Raw genomic sequence first — 20,203 nt, forward strand, 5'->3', positions numbered from 1 at the left:
TCCTGCACCAGAGATTACATATCCAGAATTTTTGGCCAAATCTGCCTGGAAGATATGAATGCAGAGCCACTTGACTGTTTAAGTGATTGGAAAAAGTGCCACATCCTTGTAAGCAGTAAAGAGTACCCCAGGGTCATAGGCATATGCGCTGCATATTGGGATCCCTAAGCAAATCAATTTGGAAACAGGAACGTGCTCCAAGACTGTCCCCCCTTCAAGGTGCGAGGTATTTACAGTATTGACAGAGTGGTACGCAAGTGCTTGGCTGTCTGCTAGGTCCTGGGAAGTGCACAAGTGAAGCAAAGATAAGAGAACAGGCACTGAGCTGAGGAGGGAAACACAGTGTCCTGCAGGGCAGGCCTCCCTAATGTTGAGAGAAGAGTATTCACAGTGGAGAGGAGAGGAGAGTAGACAAGCTCCTCATGGAGCAACGGGTCTGAAACCAGGCTGGGAAAGTAGTTGAAGAAAACTTCAAACTTGATGTACATGTTAAAAACAACAACAACAACAAAAACCATACACATAGATAGATAGATAGATAGATAGATAGATAGATAGACAGGGAATGGTAAAAAACAGTCAAGATCAACTTGGTAGAAATGATTAAAGTAACCCCAAATATTTGATATGGTCGTATTACAGAAACAAAGTCAAAGTCAGTTTCCCTAGTGTAGTGGTTATCACATTCTCCAGACACAAAGTCAAAGAAACATTCTGTTCAAACACATGCTGGTGGACACGCCCAGCACCCACAATTAGATGTAGCATTAGATGAAGCTTAGAGGGCTCAAGATTGTCCAGGGCACATATGAGTTTAATAATAATTGATGATGGTGATAAGTTTATAAATTATGACTGTACCTAGAAGAAACAAGTAAACATATTTCCACTAATACTTTTTCTACTCTTGCAGGAATACACAAAATTATGTGTTATTTAATTATGCAAATTAGCCTTTAGATACAGCCTCTACCTGAAGCCACCCAGGCATTTATTTATCACTTAAGAAAACCCCACAACAGTGATTTGTACTCTACAATAATAGGATCATACAGTCTCATACGAATCTCTACTGTTTCTCATTTTGTATTTACTATGAATATCAGCAAAAGAGAGAGTTCTGTTTATCTTCTTCTGATTTCACTAAGTAGAATATATTTTCTGCCATCACATTCTGATGCAGGTTTCCCCTGCTACTGAAAAGCAGAGCGATTCCGTGAAACCTTTCACAAGCTGAAGTAGCATAAATCAAAGAAGTAATTACCACTCATCTACCTGGAAAATTTTTTGAGTGTTCCAAGCTCAAAATATAACGTCTCAGGCTTTTCTGATACCTTACGACACATCTTGCTAATGATGCACAGAATAAATCACAATAAAGCACAGATGCTCACAGAGGCAGCTCAAAGCTAGGCGGCAACCTGATGCTGAGGTGCTGAGTGTGGTTCCCGGGGAAGGAGCTTGGCGGGCCCACTCTCCCTGCCCAGGGTGCGTTCTGCCTGTAGGAGACCTCGCTGCAAAGCAAATGCCAAATGCTATTCTCGATTTTCACCTTTCTTTGTGAAAGTGAAAACCCTCTTCGGACTTCTTCTGGCTACTGAAAACGGGCACTAAAGTACGTCATTGGTAAAAGTGAAGCAGTGAAACAGGAATTTTGGAAAGCAGGGGATATCTATTCAAAACCGCTTGAGTGAGGAAAAAGAATTATAAAATGCAAGTATCAAACAGTCTCCAATAAATCACTCAGATAGTAATCCCTTTAAATAGAAAGAGCTCCCAATATGGGTTATATGAATAAACAAAGGCTACCCATTGCAAAAGGTTGATAGAGTGTTCTCACATTGAATTCGTGACCACTTCCTCTCTTTCACTGATTGGCAGCATTGTCTGAGATGTCTGTAGGCCCGCCACCTCTGAAGGAAAAGATACAGAGCAAAAATGTTCATTGTTAATGAAAGGGGCTGGCATCTGAGTTTAATAACCGGAGGCCATCTCCATTTGGAGTCTATATAGGTTTTCAGCATGATCGACACTTAAACAAATCAGGCTGAAATTATACATAACTCCGTGCATATATTTCAACTGTGATTAAGTTCTTTTTCCATGTACATGTGCAATCTCTTATGAAATATTCTTTTTTTTAAAATTTTTTTTTTCGACGTTTATTTATTTTTGGGACAAAGAGAGACAGAGCATGAACGGGGGAGGGGCAGAGAGAGAGAGGGAGACACAGAATCGGAAACAGGCTCCAGGCTCTGAGCCATCAGCCCAGAGCCCGACGCAGGGCTCGAACTCATGGACCGCGAGATCGTGACCTGGCTGAAGTCGGACGCTCAACCGACTGCGCCACCCAGGCGCCCCTCTTATGAAATATTCTTAAAAGCAACCTAATAAGGAAGAAGAATGAGGTTGTGGTTCAAGACAGATCCTCGATGAAGCAGTGAAGCGATACCGAGCCAGTCAGTCCCCCTAAGTGGCGTTGAGCTATCTGCCACTGCATAAGGCCATCATGCCTGACTCAAATATTCTCCCCACCAGAAATGAATTAGCCCCTCTTTTAAGGCCCAGTTAAAACCCAATCTCTTCCGAAATCTTCTGAGAACTTTATTTAGGAATATTCCTCTCGTTATGTAATATCTCACCTATTCTTTATTTTCTCTAGTTCTCAGTGGCTCTTCAGCATCCACTGTTGTGTATTATTAGTTTTTGTGAAATAGATCTACATTTTATTTCCCTGATTCATTTATATGCTCTTTGAAGAAACTTTGAAGAAACCTAAGAAACTGTGGGTTATACTCTTCCTGCCCCTATAGCAACCTTCCTCAAAATAGGGTCCCTGTATCATTAGAACTGCCAAATTGTTTGATCGAAAGATAGCTTCAGAGATCCTCAAGGGGTGTGGAAGGAGGGCTCAGGAAGCTGCATTTTTAAATGCTGCCCAGGTGATTCTTAGGCACTATAAAGACTGAGGAGCCCTATATACAAGAATAGGGGAGTGCTGTGAATGTAATCAGTCCCAGGAAGTATTTGTTGAATATAAAGAGGAACACAAAAAGCTGCAAGCCAAACCAAGATTACAACAAAAACAAACAAACCAAACAACAACAACAACAACAAATCACATGTAAAACTAAAGGTGCTAGGTAATCAGGCCAGTCCCTAAAATATATACAATTATATTCCTGGAGATATGTGGATGTCTCAGGGTATACATTTTTATCAGGACAACATTTCCAGTCTAGGAGATGCCTTATAATCTCATTAGACTGTGAATTGGTAAAGGGCAGGGACCCTGTGCCCTTCATTATTCTAATGCTTATGGGACCTTGCAAAGAAGCTTGACAAAACTAATAAAGGAGCTTAATTCTTCAGCACAGTCCTCTGATTATGCCTCCAAAAGTCGCTGTTTGGCTACCTGAGAACATTTCCCTTCCTTGTGCCACTCTCCGTCCTGCCTACCCCCACTCTACCCCTGCTCTGAGCACAGTTTTCTGGGCCCTGGATCTCCAGGTGTCTTTTCAAGGTCAAACGGAACCACACTTTGTGCAACTGGGGTTAGCTGAATTCTAAACCCGTGCCCTTTGTCCCTTGGTGTTACTCCCGTGATTATGTGACTTACACAGCAAAAGGGGCTCTGTGGATACAATGGTCACTATCAGTGACCTCAAGATAGGGAGATTATCTGGGCTGCCTACCCTAATCCTGAGCCTTTTAAAAACAGTTTTCTCTGGCTCAGAGCACAAAAGTCAGGGAGATTATAGAAGGATTTCAACAAGAGGAAGGTTCTTGCTGTCTTTGAGATGGAGGGGATCGCTGAGCAAGGGCCTGAGAACAGCCTCTCGAACAGCCTCTCTCTCTGCAGAGGTAACAGGAATCTCAGTCGTATAAGCACAAGCCACTGCGTCCTGCCAACAACCTGGCTGAGCCCGGCAGCAGAGCCGCCCTGGAGCTGCCAGGGGAGAGCCAAGCCTGACCGCCAGCTTGATGGTCACCTTGTGAGAGCCTACGCAAGAGCCTGCCCAGACTTTTGACCTTGAGAACCCTGAGATAATAGAGGGGTGCTGTATTAAGTTGTAAAGTGTGTGGTGATTTGCTACACAGCAATAGATGAATACAGCAGCCCTTGGGGAATGTCCACAGCAGTCTTCTACCTGCCTCTCAGTGGCATCAGTTCCCTACTTGGAGAGACAAAGGAGGGCCTTGGTAGACCAGAAATAAATAGTAGCAATGGTTACTATTGGTGTTCTTGTTTGCCAACCCATTTGACCAACGGCTCCGTACCTCCCCGTTTGTGCTGCCCTCCCCAATCCTGCACATCGCCAACCCTTCCCTTCTGCCCTCTGGGCTTGAACTGAATCCTTTAAACTCCAGGACCCCACCCAGCTTTAACATAAGTACGAGAAATATAAATATAGACCATGCAAAGCACCCACACACAGCCCTGGAGCAATCAGCGGGTGCGCCTTTAATAATCAGATAACATGACCCCCACAAAATGGACTTGAACGGAAATGAGTCAAATTAAGATCATTGACACACAACCATGGCTGCACAACTTGAGCATCCCTCCTTTCAGAAGTCCTACTTACCTTGCTTAAATTGAATGAATCCATCAAGCAAAACTGCTCTTTTTCCTTTTTCTTTTTTTAAAGATTTTATTTTTAAGTCCTCTCTACACCCAACGTGGGGCTTGAACTCAACCCCAAGATCAAGAGTCACACACTCCACTGACTGAGCCAGCCAGGCACCCCCAAACCACTCTTATTTCTGAGCGACAGGAAATGATTTGCAAGTGCTTTGTTCTATCCCTTATCATGGCTAGCTAGCTCCTGCCCCTGCACCCTCCTCCCACCTTTCTCCTTAAGCAGCTTTGCTCAATCTTCATTTAAGGGCTAACTTTATTCTTTGTGCTTTGCACTGACTAGCTGTTTATATGTACCCCCCCACCCACCACCCCAACTCCCTCCAGTTCTGTGGGGGCTGGGGTCACACCAGGTATCTTTGTATCTCCCCAGGCCTGCCCAGTGGACGTTCATTACTTGTTTGAGGAGTTCACTCTGAGCACCGAGTTGGACTTAGAGTTGAGATTTCCTTTGCTGCCAGGTTTGGGGCAGGGGCTTAAGATTCATTGTTCCAGGGACCTGGCGTCCTCCAACCCAGGAGGTTGATAAGAACGGGGAGGAGAAGGAAGCCCAGATGGAGAGGAGTAAGTGCCTGCCTTGCTTCCCACCCCTCAGCCAGCAGCAAGCAGACTTGCTTCTCTAATTTGATCTTTTGTCTGCCTTGGCCAAGGCAGAGCATACTCCCTAAAGAGCAAGAATGAAACAATGCTGTTGCTGTTTCCAAGCAGAGGAAGAGTTGGGGGGGGGGGTGTGAAGAAAGCATTTTCCTTGATTTATTTTTATAAATGTATGTTATGAGAGAAGTAGGCAAGAAGATTAAATATGCAGTACATTTTGAACCGTGAAGGAAAGAGTTTTTCTACAGTCTTTTAAAATCTTTTCTACTTTAGCTATTCGCTCACTGAATCACTCAGCAAGCTCTGCATACACCGTGATTGGGGCATGTCTCATTTTGCACAACTCCCAGATATGCCTGTCTTCTAAACCAGAGGGTCTCCAGGGCAGGGACCTGCGACAGCTCAACCCATACCCAGTTCATCCTCATGCCCCAATGCCTAGCACAGTGCCTGGAGGACAGCAAGAGCTCTGGCCATGGTGCTCGGCGGGCACCAGGGATTGAAAAGGGGCAGCAGATGTAGAGAGGAGCAGAGGCTTGGGGCCAGGGGGCTAAATACTTCCAGGAGAAGGGGACAAAGAGCACTGGCAAGTGTCATGGAAAGGCCAAGCCAGCTTATTCTTTTTTTTAAAAAATTTTTTTTTTCAACGTTTATTTATTTTTGGGACAGAGAGAGACAGAGCATGAACAGGGGAGGGGCAGAGAGAGAGGGAGACACAGAATCGGAAACAGGCTCCAGGCTCTGAGCCATCAGCTCAGAGCCCGACGCGGGGCTCGAACTCCCGGACCGCGAGATCGTGACCTGGCTGAAGTCGGTCGCTTAACCGACTGCGCCACCCAGGCGCCCCAAGCCAGCTTATTCTGAAAAGGAGCCAAGGGATGTGGAAATTAGGAGGCCACTAGTAACCTACGGGGATGTTTGGGGAAGAGGGTAGTTTGCAGTTGGGTGAAAAGTAAATAGAAGAAACACTCAATGATGGACACAAAGAAACGTTTTTAAAAATTCATCAAAATGTACATTGTTGCATGACTAGTGAAATAAACCACAGAATACTATACAGAATAAAGTAGCTCCATAGGAGGGTTCCTTGACCTCAGCATTACTGATATTTTGGGTGGACAGTTCTTTGTGGTGGCTGTCTTGTGCACTGAAAGACGTGCAACAGCATCCTTGACCCTGGCCTCTGCCTACAAGATGCCAGCAGCATCACCACCACCCAGGCCGCGACCACCAAAAATGTCTCCAGAAATTATCAAATGTCCTGTGAGGGGCAAAAGTGCCCCCAGCTGAGAACCACTGCTCTATATGTACTGACTGGGAAAGATCTGCAAGTCAGATCATTGAGTGGAAAACTTAGGTCACAAAAAAGTTGTTAATAAGCCGTCATTTATATGGAAGAAGTATTTTACACATGCATTCACCCACAGACACACACACACACACACACACACTCCATATTATATAAGAAAGTACAACTACAGTGTCCGGAAGGACAAAACTATTAGTGGTAGCCATCTCTAAGCAGCAGACTAGGGCTGGGAGTCAGAGTGAATTTTGGCTTTATTTGTACTGTTTGTGTGGTTTTGTCTGTTTGTTGTTGTTGTTGTTGTTGTTGTTGTTGTTGTTGTTGTTGTTGTTTAAAGAAAATGGAAATGTACTTGCTGTGAAAATTAGTCTGTAAGTGAATGGAAACTGAAGATCCGGAGAAAGTACATGTTAATTACTCCCTGACAAAGTTTAGAGAGGAAGAGAAATGTGGCCAGAATGAAAGGAAAGAATTTCTAGGATGTGGGAAAACTGAGCTAAATTCAGGCAAGTTACAACTTTGTATAAAGCATTATGAAGGGAGGGGTGGATAACTTCTAGAATGCTTCCACGTATTAGCTCAAAATTTCAACGCTGCTTTGCCAGCAATGATTTTCCCACTACAGTTAAATATGCATGAAATGACAGAATTCCTCTTTCTGTTTTTCCACTGCATATTTCTTTAATTTGTGCTTCTTCTTCGGTGTGTGTACAGCTTTCTGTAACTGAAGTGCTGATGCCATTATGGAAACTGTCATTCTTCAGAGTCGCAAAGACCTGAGAATAAAAGCTCACTTTGACTTGTGTTTGGTCTGGCATGGCTGAGTATGCTGCAGGAGTGTATTTGTTTTTCATTAATTTGTTTGTCATTTTTCTCCATGATCTATGGAACATTTATTTCCCCTGAAGCAAAAGGATCTGAAATGTCAGAAGTTTCTCTTGGTTCTGCTGGGGTAATGAATTGTTGAGAAAAAGAAATTTTTCTTATATGCTATTTGATTGTGGAAGGAGACATTTTGTGACCTTTTGCTATTTTACGGTGATAATGAATTTCCTGACAAACCTGGAAACCTTGGGCTTCTTTATTGAAATAATAAGGTTTGAGGAATAACTTTGACCTGGACCTTTGCAGAATTAATCAAATACAGATTTGGGAAAAATTGATGAGTTTGGTCTTTACTGAGACACTCTAATTTATTTCTGTCACTGCGGCAGTAGACAGATCTACACCACATAAAAACATCAAACAATTAACTACAGACCTAAGTCCCTGGACAGAGACTGGTGGGAGGGGTATAGGCTCAGAGACTTCCAGCCTGATCATACTGTTGCTTTATTTCCCTTTTCTTTTCTTCTTTTCCTCCTTCTTCTATTTTTAATTGCAAAAGTAATTCAAGCTTATAGAAAATCTGGCCTATGCTGAACAGAACTAAAAAGAAAATAAGAAATCATCCATAATCTCATTCTCCAAAGGTAATGGACCATTAGAATGGATGATTCTAATCCTGTGTTTAATATGCCTATAATTTATAATTGAGATGATACTGAATATAAAATTTTATGTTCTTTGGTTTTTTTCTATTACATATGATGTTTTGTTTGTGATCTCTAAATGCTTTAAAGAAAGACTGCACTGAGTCCTTTGAGGATGTTCTGAAAAAAAGGCCCCAATTCATGAGGAAAAAGAAGGAATAGATCTTCTTTGAAGTACTTTAGGAACATCAGATTGTCCCATTGTCTTCGTGCATGCGATTCAGTTTTCAGATTCTCTGACATTATAGACATGTTTACGCCTTTATGTTTGAAAGGTGAGGAGAGAAAACAAGCTTGTTGAGTCAGGATGCCAGGTGAGCTCACATAAGAATGCCAGGTGAGGGTGCTCTGTGTCTCTCAGATACAGTGACTGACCAACAGGTGTCACAGCTACTGCTTTGCCCAGCCAGACGGATGCATGAATGTCAACACCCACGCCAGAGTAACCTCTTTGCCATTTACATGGGCATGAGCGTGGGGAAAACTTCTTCTTCACAGAAGTAGAACCTTAGTCACCTTGCTCGTCTACTTACTCTCTCTGGGAGCTTGTTAGTTTGTCTACACCCATTCCCAATATTCTGCAAGATCTGAGAAGTATTTGAAAGGTGTCAGACCTCAATCCAACTTGGAGTCTCAGAGTCTACCTCATCTTTAGGTAGAAATAGTACCTTATTACTGAGTTGGTAACCACTTCCTGGGCGGGAGGGGAGGGGAGGGGTAGATGTTAAGTTCACTGCCATTTTTTGGAAGTTCAGATTTTCTTCCTGAATGTTGATAGAATGAGAACATCAGGAACAAAAGGAAAAGGGAACTGAGCTACTGAGCTGAGGTCTAAAATCTCCATGCCTTGCTGGACTGAACATATTGTGAATTTTTTTCACCAAACACCACATTACTTTAGGATCAGAAAACAATTTGGTATTTAGGTGATGAGAAAGACCATGTAAAATGGTATCCAGCTAGTCTAAATAGGAGCTCCAGGGGAAATGACAAAGTTTTAATGACAAGTAATACATTAATTACATAATTGATTATATAATTAATATATTAGCAATTATAAAACAGTTCTGAAAGTTAACGTCTTCTATCTCTGTCTTCAACTGCATATCTCACAAAATATTTACTTAGTATTAAATTACTCGGGGCGCCTGGGTGGCGCAGTCGGTTAAGCGTCCGACTTCAGCCAGGTCACGATCTCGCGGTCCGTGAGTTCGAGCCCCGCATCAGGCTCTGGGCTGATGGCTCAGAGCCTGGAGCCTGCTTCCGATTCTGTGTCTCCCTCTCTCTCTGCCCCTCCCCCATTCATGCTCTGTCTCTCTCTGTCCCCAAAAAAATAAATAAACGTTGAAAAAAAAATTACATCTTCATACAAATATTTTAAATTATAAATCTTGGACTCCAAATTGGGTAAAAGCACTTTCTTGATAGGGGGCTGGCTGCTCCAAGTGAAGTGTGGTCAGAGAGCCAGCAGCACTGGCACCACCTGGGAATTTGCCAGAAACGCTGGATTAGGTGTTCCCTAGAGTTAGTCAAGTCTAGAAGCTCTAGTTTAGAGTGAGGTGATGGGACAGAACTTTACAATGCAAGTATTTTCACCTGGTGATCAGAGGCAAGTTCCTAGAAGATTCAGCAAAGCTGTTAGCCCTGTTCACAGACCGCTTTTTTTCTTCCCCATTAACAGGCTAATTTCTAGAATTTTCTTTTCCTCACCACCTTCCTGGTGGCGAGAATCTGCCCCTGACTGCTGAGAGAGACTATAGCTCAAGTAACCATCCTTGATTTTCTGAAGTGGAAAAACAGTGCCAAGGTCATTATCCTCTTGATTTGGGGTCAAGTTAAGATAGAGAAGAGGATAATTGGTCTGAAAGCATCTGAATGGTTGGAGAAATGCACTGATAATGTAGTGCATTTGGACAGATTATTTTGACTGATTATTGACTTTAAAACGTGCGTTTTCTCTCACCCGCTTACTTCTCTTCTAGAAGTCAAGCAGCCGATAGACAAGGTAAGTTTGAGTGCTCAAAAGCAGGCCTAAGGTCAGGAATGTGTTTGGTTTATCAGTTAGGGGAATTTAAACTCAACCCCAGTTGGTTTTTAATTCAACGCAATCACCAAACTTGATGAAGTGCCATCAAGTTATCTAAAAGAAAGCAGTTTACTGCACAACAGAAGAGTTGATGTCATCCTAGGAGCTGCCAAACTGTCAACCGTTTGGAAAGTGATTTTTAGGGGGGAAAATGTAAGATTATAAAAAGCACGTAGTTCTTAGATTTGCCTGTGCTCTTCCAAGTGTCTGGTGATTTACATGTATCTCTTTCCATTCTTTTTAAATTTGGTTTCCACCGTCAACATTTTCATTTTAAAGAAATTGTGTAATCATTTCGGCTCAATGCAGGATAAATGCTACTCTTTTTTTAAAAATTTTTTTTTCAAGGTTTTTAATTTATTTTTGGGACAGAGAGAGACAGAGCATGAACGGGGGCGGGGCAGAGAGAGAAGGAGACACAGAATCGGAAACAGGCTCCAGGCTCTGAGCCATCAGCCCAGAGCCTGACTCAGGGCTCGAACTCACGGACCGCGAGATCGTGACCTGGCTGAAGGTCGAACACTTAACCGACTGCGCCACCCAGGCGCCCCAATGCTACTCTTTATAATGCATGGAAAGATCAAGAAAAAAATAACCTCATATGCCTTTGAAAGTAGTTAGAAGAAGGGAACAGTGTGGATTTTTCTTTTTTTTTCAGTTTCTAACATTAAAATGTTTAAACGTTAGTTGTTAATAGTTAGAAATCAAGTACTATATTCTAGCTTGTCCAAGAAATAACCCAAACCCAACTCTCAGCTTTCTTTAAATGAAATAGATATATAACCAATAACTCTTATATCTCAGGCAAAATATTATAAGCAAGAGTGATACCCGAGTTGAGTTTCTCTCTTTCCTCTTTTATTCTTATTTTCACTTTTGAGAAAGGAGTTAAAAATCAGGTAAGTACCGAATTTTTTGGAAGAAATTATGGAAGAAATTTTTACAAAATGCTATCAAAGAAAGGCTGTGAAATGAATTTTTATAAGTTGCCAAAATAATCATGACTTCCTGATAAGTCACTGTAAATTTATACTCATGTTGGACTTGAGCACCCTTGAGTCTCTTAAACTAGCCATCAAGTAAACCAAATCTAAGTTTTTTACATCTTACTTTATGAACAAACATTAGCTATTGCAAATCAAGTACCTCTGGACAGGTGTTACTACCCTCACTTGGCGAAGCCGCTTGTTATGGATCTTAAACTACGTACACCGCAAAGCAGAGCTCTGAGTGCCGGCCCCTCAGCCCAAACGCATCGGCTAGACTTTCACGTGTGTAGACTACAGCAGGAAAGGATTCTGGAGGACGCATTTCAGAGTGAAGTAGCATGGATGCCGTCAGCCAGGTCCCCATGGAGGCTGTGCTCCCCAAGCACATCCTGGCTATCTGGGTCATTGTCCTCATCATCCTGGCCATCATGGTCATCATGACCTCCTTATTGCTGTGCCTGGTCGCTGCGATCATTATCTGTCACATGCAAACTTATTCTGTCCTCAATGGGACTGAGAATCTCCCAAGAGGGGCAGTGAGGGATGTGGGTGGTGTCCCCTCCCCCAGCCTCTTCCTTCTCAGAAAAGCGACGGTGTGGACTCGGGAGCTTGACACGTGAGAGGAGATCTGAGCTCTTGTTTGGATTTTGCCACTGGCCAGCTGTGTGAGTTCAGTCAAGGGACCTAATTCTGTGGGTTCCGGGTTCCTTTTAAAAATTTTTTTTTTTTTAACGTTTATTTATTTTTGGGACAGAGAGAGACAGAGCATGAACGGGGGAGGGGCAGAGAGAGAGGGAGACACAGAATCGGAAACAGGCTCCAGGCTCTGAGCCATCAGCCCAGAGCCTGACGCGGGGCTCGAACTCACGGACCGCGAGATCGTGACCTGGCTGAAGTCGGACACTTAACTGACTGCGCCACCCAGGCGCCCCCCGGGTTCCTTTTAAATGGGGATCATGATCTCTGCCCCTCCTGCCTCATGGGGTTGTAAGAACCAATGGTTTGGTGGAGGTTAAAGCTGTTTGCGACTGTGAGCAGCAAACCCACTGCAGATACACAGGTGTTACTGCTGAATGCTGAGAAGCTTTGAAGAGCCAAACAACCTAATTACTGATGGTGGACTTCAAGGTGGTGAGGGAGACACTGGGGGCAGAGCAGCCTTTGCCAGCGCCCCTGCGGTCAAACCAAGCAAAGGCACCCTATCCTCATTCCAAGGGGCCGGCAGCACTTGGGCTCAGAGTTATTTTCTTTGCGGTGCCCCTCCCTCACGTTATGTGATTTGGAGGGAATTACGCATGGCAGGGGAGGGAGATGGGTAGAACTTCCCAGGACCTCTGTGCCAGAATGTCTACAATCAGGAGGAGGGCTCTGCCATTTCTTGGCCATGCAAGGGACCTGGGGTGATGGGCTTCTTTCTGCATTGGATTCTCATCGCTTTGATAGTTGAGCAATGTGGGAAAACACACGGTGGCTGAGTTCCCTGGCCAGCTTTCACGATCTCCAGCCCTCACCCCCTTGTGTGCCCCACACTTGAGGAGCTCTGTCCCCCCACCCCCGTACCTGCTATATCAGCTCTGTGGTATAAAGTGCACACCCTTCATTCCCTCCCACCAGCACTGCAGCCAATCTAAGCTACAGATTTTAAGAGATGTTCCAGGGGGTTTTGGAACTAACTTAAAACAATGATGGTTGTTTAGATGCTATGATCTATATTTATAGAGAGAGATTTCTGGACTGCTCAAGCTTTTGACCAAAATCAGCAACATCTTGGGACTTATTAAATTATGTAACAGCACAGACATCAGAATATTGTGTGGAAGTAATGCTTTTACTTTGGTCTGATTTCATTTATGTACATAGCCAATTTCCAATAAAGTGCTAGAATGAGAAAACAAACAAATTAAGTACCTCTGACATCTGTCTGATCTCTTTCGAAAAGATGTGTTAGGGCCCCTGGGTGGCTCAGTCTGATAAGTGGCTGACTCTTGGCCTTGACTCACGTCATGACCTCATGGGATTGAGCCCCTTGTTGGGCTCTGTGCTGACAGTGCAGAACCTGCCGGGGATTCTCTCTCTCTTCTCTCTGCCCCTCCCACATGTGCATGCACACTCTCTCTCTCTCTCAAAATAAATAAATATTAAAAAAATATCTGGTAAAGGCCTTCCCGAGTCTTTTATTTTTTTCATTTTCCTTTAGTTTTTTTAATGTTTATTTTTGAGAGAGAGAGAGAGAGAGAGAGAGAGAGAGAGAAGCAGGGGAGAGGCAGAGAGAGAGGGAGACACAGAATCTGAAGCAGGCTCCAGGCTCCAAGCTGTCAGCACAGAGCCTGATGTGGGGTTTAAACTCATGACTTTAGCCAAAGTCGGACACTCAACCGACTGAGCCACCCAGGCACCCCCCATTTTCCTTTAAATAAAGGATATGTATTTGGGGTACCTGGGTGGCTCAGTTGGTTGAGGATCTGACCTCGGCTCAGGTTATGATCTCATGTTTTGTGAGTTCAAGTCCTGTGTTGGGCTCTCTGCTGTCAGCACAGAGCCTGCCTCAGATCCTCTGTCCCCTCCTCTCTCAGCCCCTCTCCTGCTAAATCTCTCAAAAATAAATAAACATCCAAAAAAAAAAAACCACAAAAAAAACAGGACATACACTCAACAACTGCTTTTTGTCATGCCATGTTCTAGATACTTGGGTACAGTAATGAATACAAAAGACAAAAGTGTCTGCCCTTGTGGAGCTTCTATTTTAATGGGAGTGAAAGATGATAAACAAATATTTAGAATATAATTATGACAGATGGTGATATGTGCTCTAAAGAAAGTAATGCAGGCAGGGGCTAAGTGTCAGTGGTGGGAGTTTGCTTAGACAGTGGCTAGAATACAGTGCATTGTCAACATTAGTTTCTTCTCTATATCTCTCCACGTGATTGCTCTCAACTCCTTTACTGTATCATGTATTTAACCTCTTTAAAACTGCCTATTTAGGCGAGAGGGCAACTAATAAGCACAGGTATGGAACACCCCTGACATTTTTTTTTTTTTAATTTTTTTTTTTTCAACGTTTATTTATTTTTGGGACAGAGAGAGACAGAGCATGAACGGGGAAGGGGCAGAGAGAGAGGGAGACACAGGATCGGAAACAGGCTCCAGGCTCTGAGCCATCAGCCCAGAGCCCGACACGGGGCTCGAACTCACGGACCGCGAGATCGTGACCTGGCTGAAGTTGGACGCTTAACCGACTGCGCCACCCAGGCGCCCCACCCCTGACATTTTAAAGGGAGAAGCTAGAGCTGACTAAAAACTCCTTTCCTGAGAAAATAGTATGGGTGCCAAGAAATAAATAAGAGATCTGCTAACAGACTTTCACAAACATTCATAATTTGGAAATCAGGGCAGGACAGAACAGAAAGGAAGCCTTCGGGCGAGAACCTCTTTGACTACTGCGCGTCAAGAGGATTAGGAGTCACCCCAGGCACCTGGGTGGCTCAGTCAGTTGAGCATCTGACTCTTGATTTCGGCTCAGGTCATGATCCCAGGTCTGTGGGATCCAGTCCTGCATCGGGCCCCATATTGAGCATGGAGCCTGCTTAAGATTCTCTCTCTCTCCCTCTGCCCCTCATGCATGTGCTTTCTCTTCTAATATTAAAATAAATAAATAAATAAATAAATAAATAAATAAATAAATAAATAAAAGATTAGGAGTCACCCACGCCAGGAAGTCCAAGGGCATCTCTAGCACACTAGACAAAAAGGCTGCACGCAGGAGGATCCATCCTAACACAAGGTACAAAAGCACCAGGACAGGAAATGGCCATAGTCACTTGCATACCTGGAACAGAATCCAGCTGACTGCAAAAGGACCATAAAATTGGCTCCTGATCAATGGCTCCGTCAGATACAAAGAAACCATCTAGACACTATTTTCCCTTATGAGGAGAGCCCACTGCATTGGACCACTCTTCCTTATCCACTGGCCATTAGGTCACTGAACTGGTTCTATATATCTTTTCTAAAGGAGTCCTCCTGCTTTTATATTTGAAATGATTCTGATGGCATGAAAGGTGGAACACAAATAATTAATATAGGCAATTATTAGCAAAAACCACCTAATTTACACTCAGTAATAAAATATTATGGACATGGAACATAATAAAATACACCTAAATATGAAAATATTTCACAACATAAAAGGAGATGAACATATCACTGTAGAGGTATAGGGACTGCATACTTAAGAACTGTTTACTGAAGAAAAAGAATCAACTGTTGACCTCAACTTCATGTACTTAATACAATCAATGAAATATCAAATCTACAAAAGAGGCAAGAGATACAATGATAAAACTGACTTTTTTTTAATGAAAAGAGCTGGAAAGCCTATAGAAAGGCAGTGAGGAAAATATTTGCCATATTACTTTTGAAATGCCACTGGAAGCATTAAAGGGACACAGAATGAGATCTGTAAAAATAAATAAATAAATAAATAAATAAATAAATAAATAAATAAATAAAGATCAGTGAAGGGGAACTCATCCTGAAATGTGGGGGGAAGATGGCAAAGATATAAAAATGATTAAGAAGAAACGTATGCAGGACAAAGGATATCTAACATACATGTAAGTGGTGCTACTGCCCAAAAGACAGGAGTAAATTTAACAGAGATAAAAATCCCAACATCTGTCAGATTAAGTCTTTCCTGGAATGAAAAATCTTGAATTGTGCAGTGCTCACTCTCTACCAAGAAAAACTGATGAAATAAAATCCAAAATACTGGTGACATATAGATATCTAGATATCTGTATCTATATCTATTTTCTAACTATCAATGCCAAAGACAGAACACTATAATTACCTAGTCAAGAAAAGAAAAACTGGATACCTCCAAAGTAAGTATCAGGCTATACGGAGATTACTTTTCTGCAACAATAGATGTCAGAGACCAGGAGCAATGTCTACAGAATTTTGAAGGAAAAAAAAAAAAATGACCACGCGAATATTTACCCAACAAAGTCGTCATTATGGGCAATAATAACAGAGAGCCATATTCTCAAATATGCAAGGCTTCAGAAAGCATATTACTCATGAAATTTCCATGAAAAGAAGATAACTCAAAGATGTACGAAACAAACAAACAAAAAAGAATCAAAGTAAAAATTTGTATCTCAAGATGAAATTAGTTATAGTAAAAGGAAGTAAAGTACTGAAGCCTAAATGTAATTTATATACAATTAAATCTGTTCTTCACTCCTGCACCCTGGGATTATTTCCCAAGTAAACCAACTAAATTCAAGTCTTTGTCTCATGTTTTACTTTTTGTGAACTAAGACTAAGACAGTGAGCAAGAACGAGTAATTTAATACATGATGGTGAAAATAGGGATTAACTAAATTAAAAAAATTTAGTTCTCTAACTTATACCACATAGTAAACACTCATTTCTGGCAGTATGGTGAACAAGAAATCTCAACAGACCTTCCTTCCAAAAACAGCAAAACAAACTATATAAGTTTGTTTATGTTTATTTATTTATTTAGAGAGAGAGGGGTGGGCGGAGGGACGAAGGGCAGAGAGAGAGGGAGAGAGAGAATCCCAAGCAGGCTCCATACTGCCAGAATGTAGCCCAATGCAGGGCTTGAAATTACCAACCATGAGATCATGACCTGAGCTGAGATCAAGAGTTGGATACTTAATCGACTGAGCCACCCAGGCACCCCTATAAGTTTATTTTTAAAAGAAAAACTCTTCAAATGCCTTAGGTATATGTTAAGAAATTAACTTTGAAAATTACAAGGTGAGGAATGCTACTTAGCAAGTGGTAAGGGCTGCGTTTACCTTTCTATCATCAACGCCTAGAAAAGTGGACAAAATATAAGCAGCAATGGTTTTCAAGGATTTAACAAATACAAAATAAAACCACAATGACATATCACTGCATACCTGATAGCATGGCTAAAATTAAAAAGACTGCCAATGTTAAGTGTTGGTAAGAAAGTAGAGTAACTGAAACTCTCATATACTCAAACAGGGCTGAAGTTTGTTAGACTGGATTAAAGAAAAGAAAATAGGTGCATGCTCCTTAGAAAAGAACATACTTAAAACACTTAAAATTCAGAGAGATTGAAAGTAAAAAGGTTGACAAAGATGTATCATGAGAATATTAACCAAAAGATGAAAAAGAGAGCTGGTATTCCTAGATTTAAATCAGATAAAATGGGCTTTCAGGCAAATTTTAAAAACTACCACCACACACTTAAAAAAAAAGACTACTGTGATGGGGCTCCTGGGTGGCTCAGTCGGTTGAGTGTCTGACTTCGGCTCAAGTCATGATCTCACTGTTCATGGGTTCAAGCCCCACGTCGGGCTCTGTGGTGACAGCTCAGAGCCTGGAGCCTGCTCAGATTCTGTGTCTCCCTCTCTCTTTCCCCTCCCCTGCTCATGCTCTCTCTCTCTCTCTCTCTCTCTCTCTCTCTCTCTCTCTCAAAAAAAAATAATATTAAAAAATATCTAAGTTAAAAAAAAAGACCACTTTGCTCTGGAAAAATGTTCATAAAGTTTGAATTTCAACTTAGAAAAATAGCAGGAAAAAAACAAAGGAAGTAAATCATTACTAGTATAAAAGCAGACATATGGCCAACGGAACAAAAAGCCCAGAAATAAACCCAAGAACACACATGGGGGAAAGGACAGTCTCTTCAACAAATGGTGTTGGAAAAACTGAATACCCGCATGCAAAAGATGAAATTGTACCCTTATCTTATACCATACACAAAACCCAACTCGAAACGGACAAAAAAACTTCTTGGCATTGATTTTTTGGATATGACACCAAAAACACAAGCCACAAAGGCAAAAATAGTCTAGTGAAACTACATCATAGTAAAAAGCTTATGTATAGCAAAAGAAAACAAAATCAACAGACCTATAGAATGGGAGAAAATATTTGCAAACCATATATCTGATAAGGAGTTAATACCCAAAAGGAACACATACCACTCAAGAGAAAAAAATCCAATGAAAAAATAGGCAGAGGATCAAAAAGAAAAGAGTGTTGGTGACACTGTGGAGAAAAGGGAACCCTTGTGCACTGTTGGTAATGTGAATTGGCATAGCCACTATGGAAAATAGCATGAAAGGTCCTCAAAAAATTAAAAATAGAACTATTATGGGGCACCTGGGTGGCTCGGTCAGTTAAGCATCCAACTCTTGATTTTGGCTCAGGTCGTGATCTCATGGTTTGTAGGTTTGAGCCCCGCATGGAGCCCCGTGCTGCCAGTGTGGAGCCTGCTTGGGATTCTCTCTCTCTCTCTCTCTCTCTCTCTCTCTCTCTCTCACTCTTCCTCTGCCCCTCTCCACTTGCTCTAAATAAATAAGTAAACTTTAAAAAAATTTAAAAGATTAAAAGTGGAAGAGGTCAGAGGAGGCATGATAACAGAAGCAAGGCTACGAGAAGGACTCAGCCCTCCATTGCTGGCTTTGAAGATGGAGGAAGGAGGTATGGGCCAAATAATGTGGGCAGCCGCTCCAGGCTGGAAAAGGCAAGGACATGGATTCTCCCTTAAATCCCCCAGGAAGGAATGCGGCCCTGCCAACACCCTGGATTTTTGTCCCGTGAGATCCATGTCAGACTTTGAACCTACAGGACTGTAACGTGAATGTGTGTGGCGTTAAGTCACTGAGTTTATGGTAACTTGTTTCAGCAGCGACAGAAAATTAATACAGTGTTAAATATTATTTTCCTTCATTCACATTTAAATTAAGAAAGATAAAACCAAAGTTATTAAAATAACGGGAAATCTTAAACTATACTTTTTGAGGAAATCTATCCTAATCACCCCCAAATGCCTCTCATCATTTCTTTTTTTCTCCTGAGTGCTTATGTATTCAATTTACATCACTTATCATTTGTTGCTACTTTGTTTTACTACTGTGTTAATATCATTTCCTGGGCATACAGTTTTTCCTCTCATCCTAAGGCTCTTCAGAAGCAGGGGCCATGTATTCTTTCCCTAGGTTTTTGCTGCCAGAGGTAACAGGCTCAGTCTATAAATGCCTGATGACCAACATCTCACATTATGGATTACTTAAGGTAGACCAGGTACTCAGCTTTCTTCCCAGAAATGTTTTTAAAAGTTTTATTTCAGGCTTATACAGAAGCACCCTAAAGGCCCTGAAACTCTCATATACTCATACAGGGCTGAAGTTTGTTAGACTGGATTAAAGAAAAGAAAATAGGTGCATGCTCCTTAGAAAAGAACATACTTAAAACACTTAAAATTCAGAGAGATTGAAAGTAAAAAGGTTGACAAAGATGTACCATGAGAATATTAACCAAAAGATGAAAAAGAGACCAGATTAGTAAATATTTAGAAAAGGGACTTACTACACTTTAATTCCATTGGATATGTCCCACAAAATTTAGTGAGGTTTTGGTTTTCCAAACTTTCATGGTTTGAAGAAAGGCATATACATTTACCTTACAGAGTGTAAGATTAGGGAAGTGAGGTAGGAAGATGTCAGGTCTAGACGGGGAGAGAAAAGAGGGCGTCCTCAAATTTTTAAAAAGTATATATTTTTAGTGTTTATTTAAAAAAACTATTTTATACTTATTCATTTTTGAGACAGAGAGAGAGTGAGAGAAAGTGCCAGAGGGGGAGGGGCAGAAAGAGAGAGAGGGAGAGGGAGAGACAGAGAGAGACAGAATCCAAAGCAGGCTCCGGGCTTTGAGCTGTCAGCACAGAGCCCGACACGGGGCTCGAACTCATGCACCGTGAGATCATGACCTGAGCCGAAGCCGGATACTTAACAAAGGGAGCCACCCAAGTGCCCCCTCAAATCTTGAACAGACCTGGGTACTGAGTAGGTTTCAGTGTGGAGGGTGGGGGGCAGAGCTGCCGTATCTGAAAAGGACTATGTGAAGGGTCGTCTATTTTGTGTGGGGTGTCAAGATCAGCCTAGCCCTTTGATCAACCCTTTTGATCCAGCTACTCTTGGAAGCCGTAAGTAAAATTTCTAGGCGCTACCAGAATTAAAGAAAAGTAAGCAAATAAATAAGTGG

General features: G+C 42.1%; 2 protein-coding genes across 2 annotated transcripts in view; one reads left to right on the top strand and one right to left on the bottom strand.

The window, feature by feature from the left end:
* Positions 1-20,203, bottom strand: part of ARSB (arylsulfatase B) — a 172,051-nt gene that overhangs the window by 34,764 nt on the left and 117,084 nt on the right. The gene's annotated exons all lie outside the window — the stretch shown is intronic.
* On the top strand, positions 11,218-11,858 carry LOC122490188 (small integral membrane protein 3-like). Its single transcript, XM_043592765.1, has one exon. The coding sequence runs from the start codon at positions 11,491-11,493 to the stop codon at positions 11,770-11,772; it is 282 nt and encodes a 93-aa protein (XP_043448700.1). The 5' UTR covers positions 11,218-11,490; the 3' UTR covers positions 11,773-11,858.

This window comes from Prionailurus bengalensis, chromosome A1 (genome assembly GCF_016509475.1).
Source record: "Prionailurus bengalensis isolate Pbe53 chromosome A1, Fcat_Pben_1.1_paternal_pri, whole genome shotgun sequence".
In the NCBI taxonomy this organism is placed as follows: domain Eukaryota; kingdom Metazoa; phylum Chordata; class Mammalia; order Carnivora; family Felidae; genus Prionailurus; species Prionailurus bengalensis.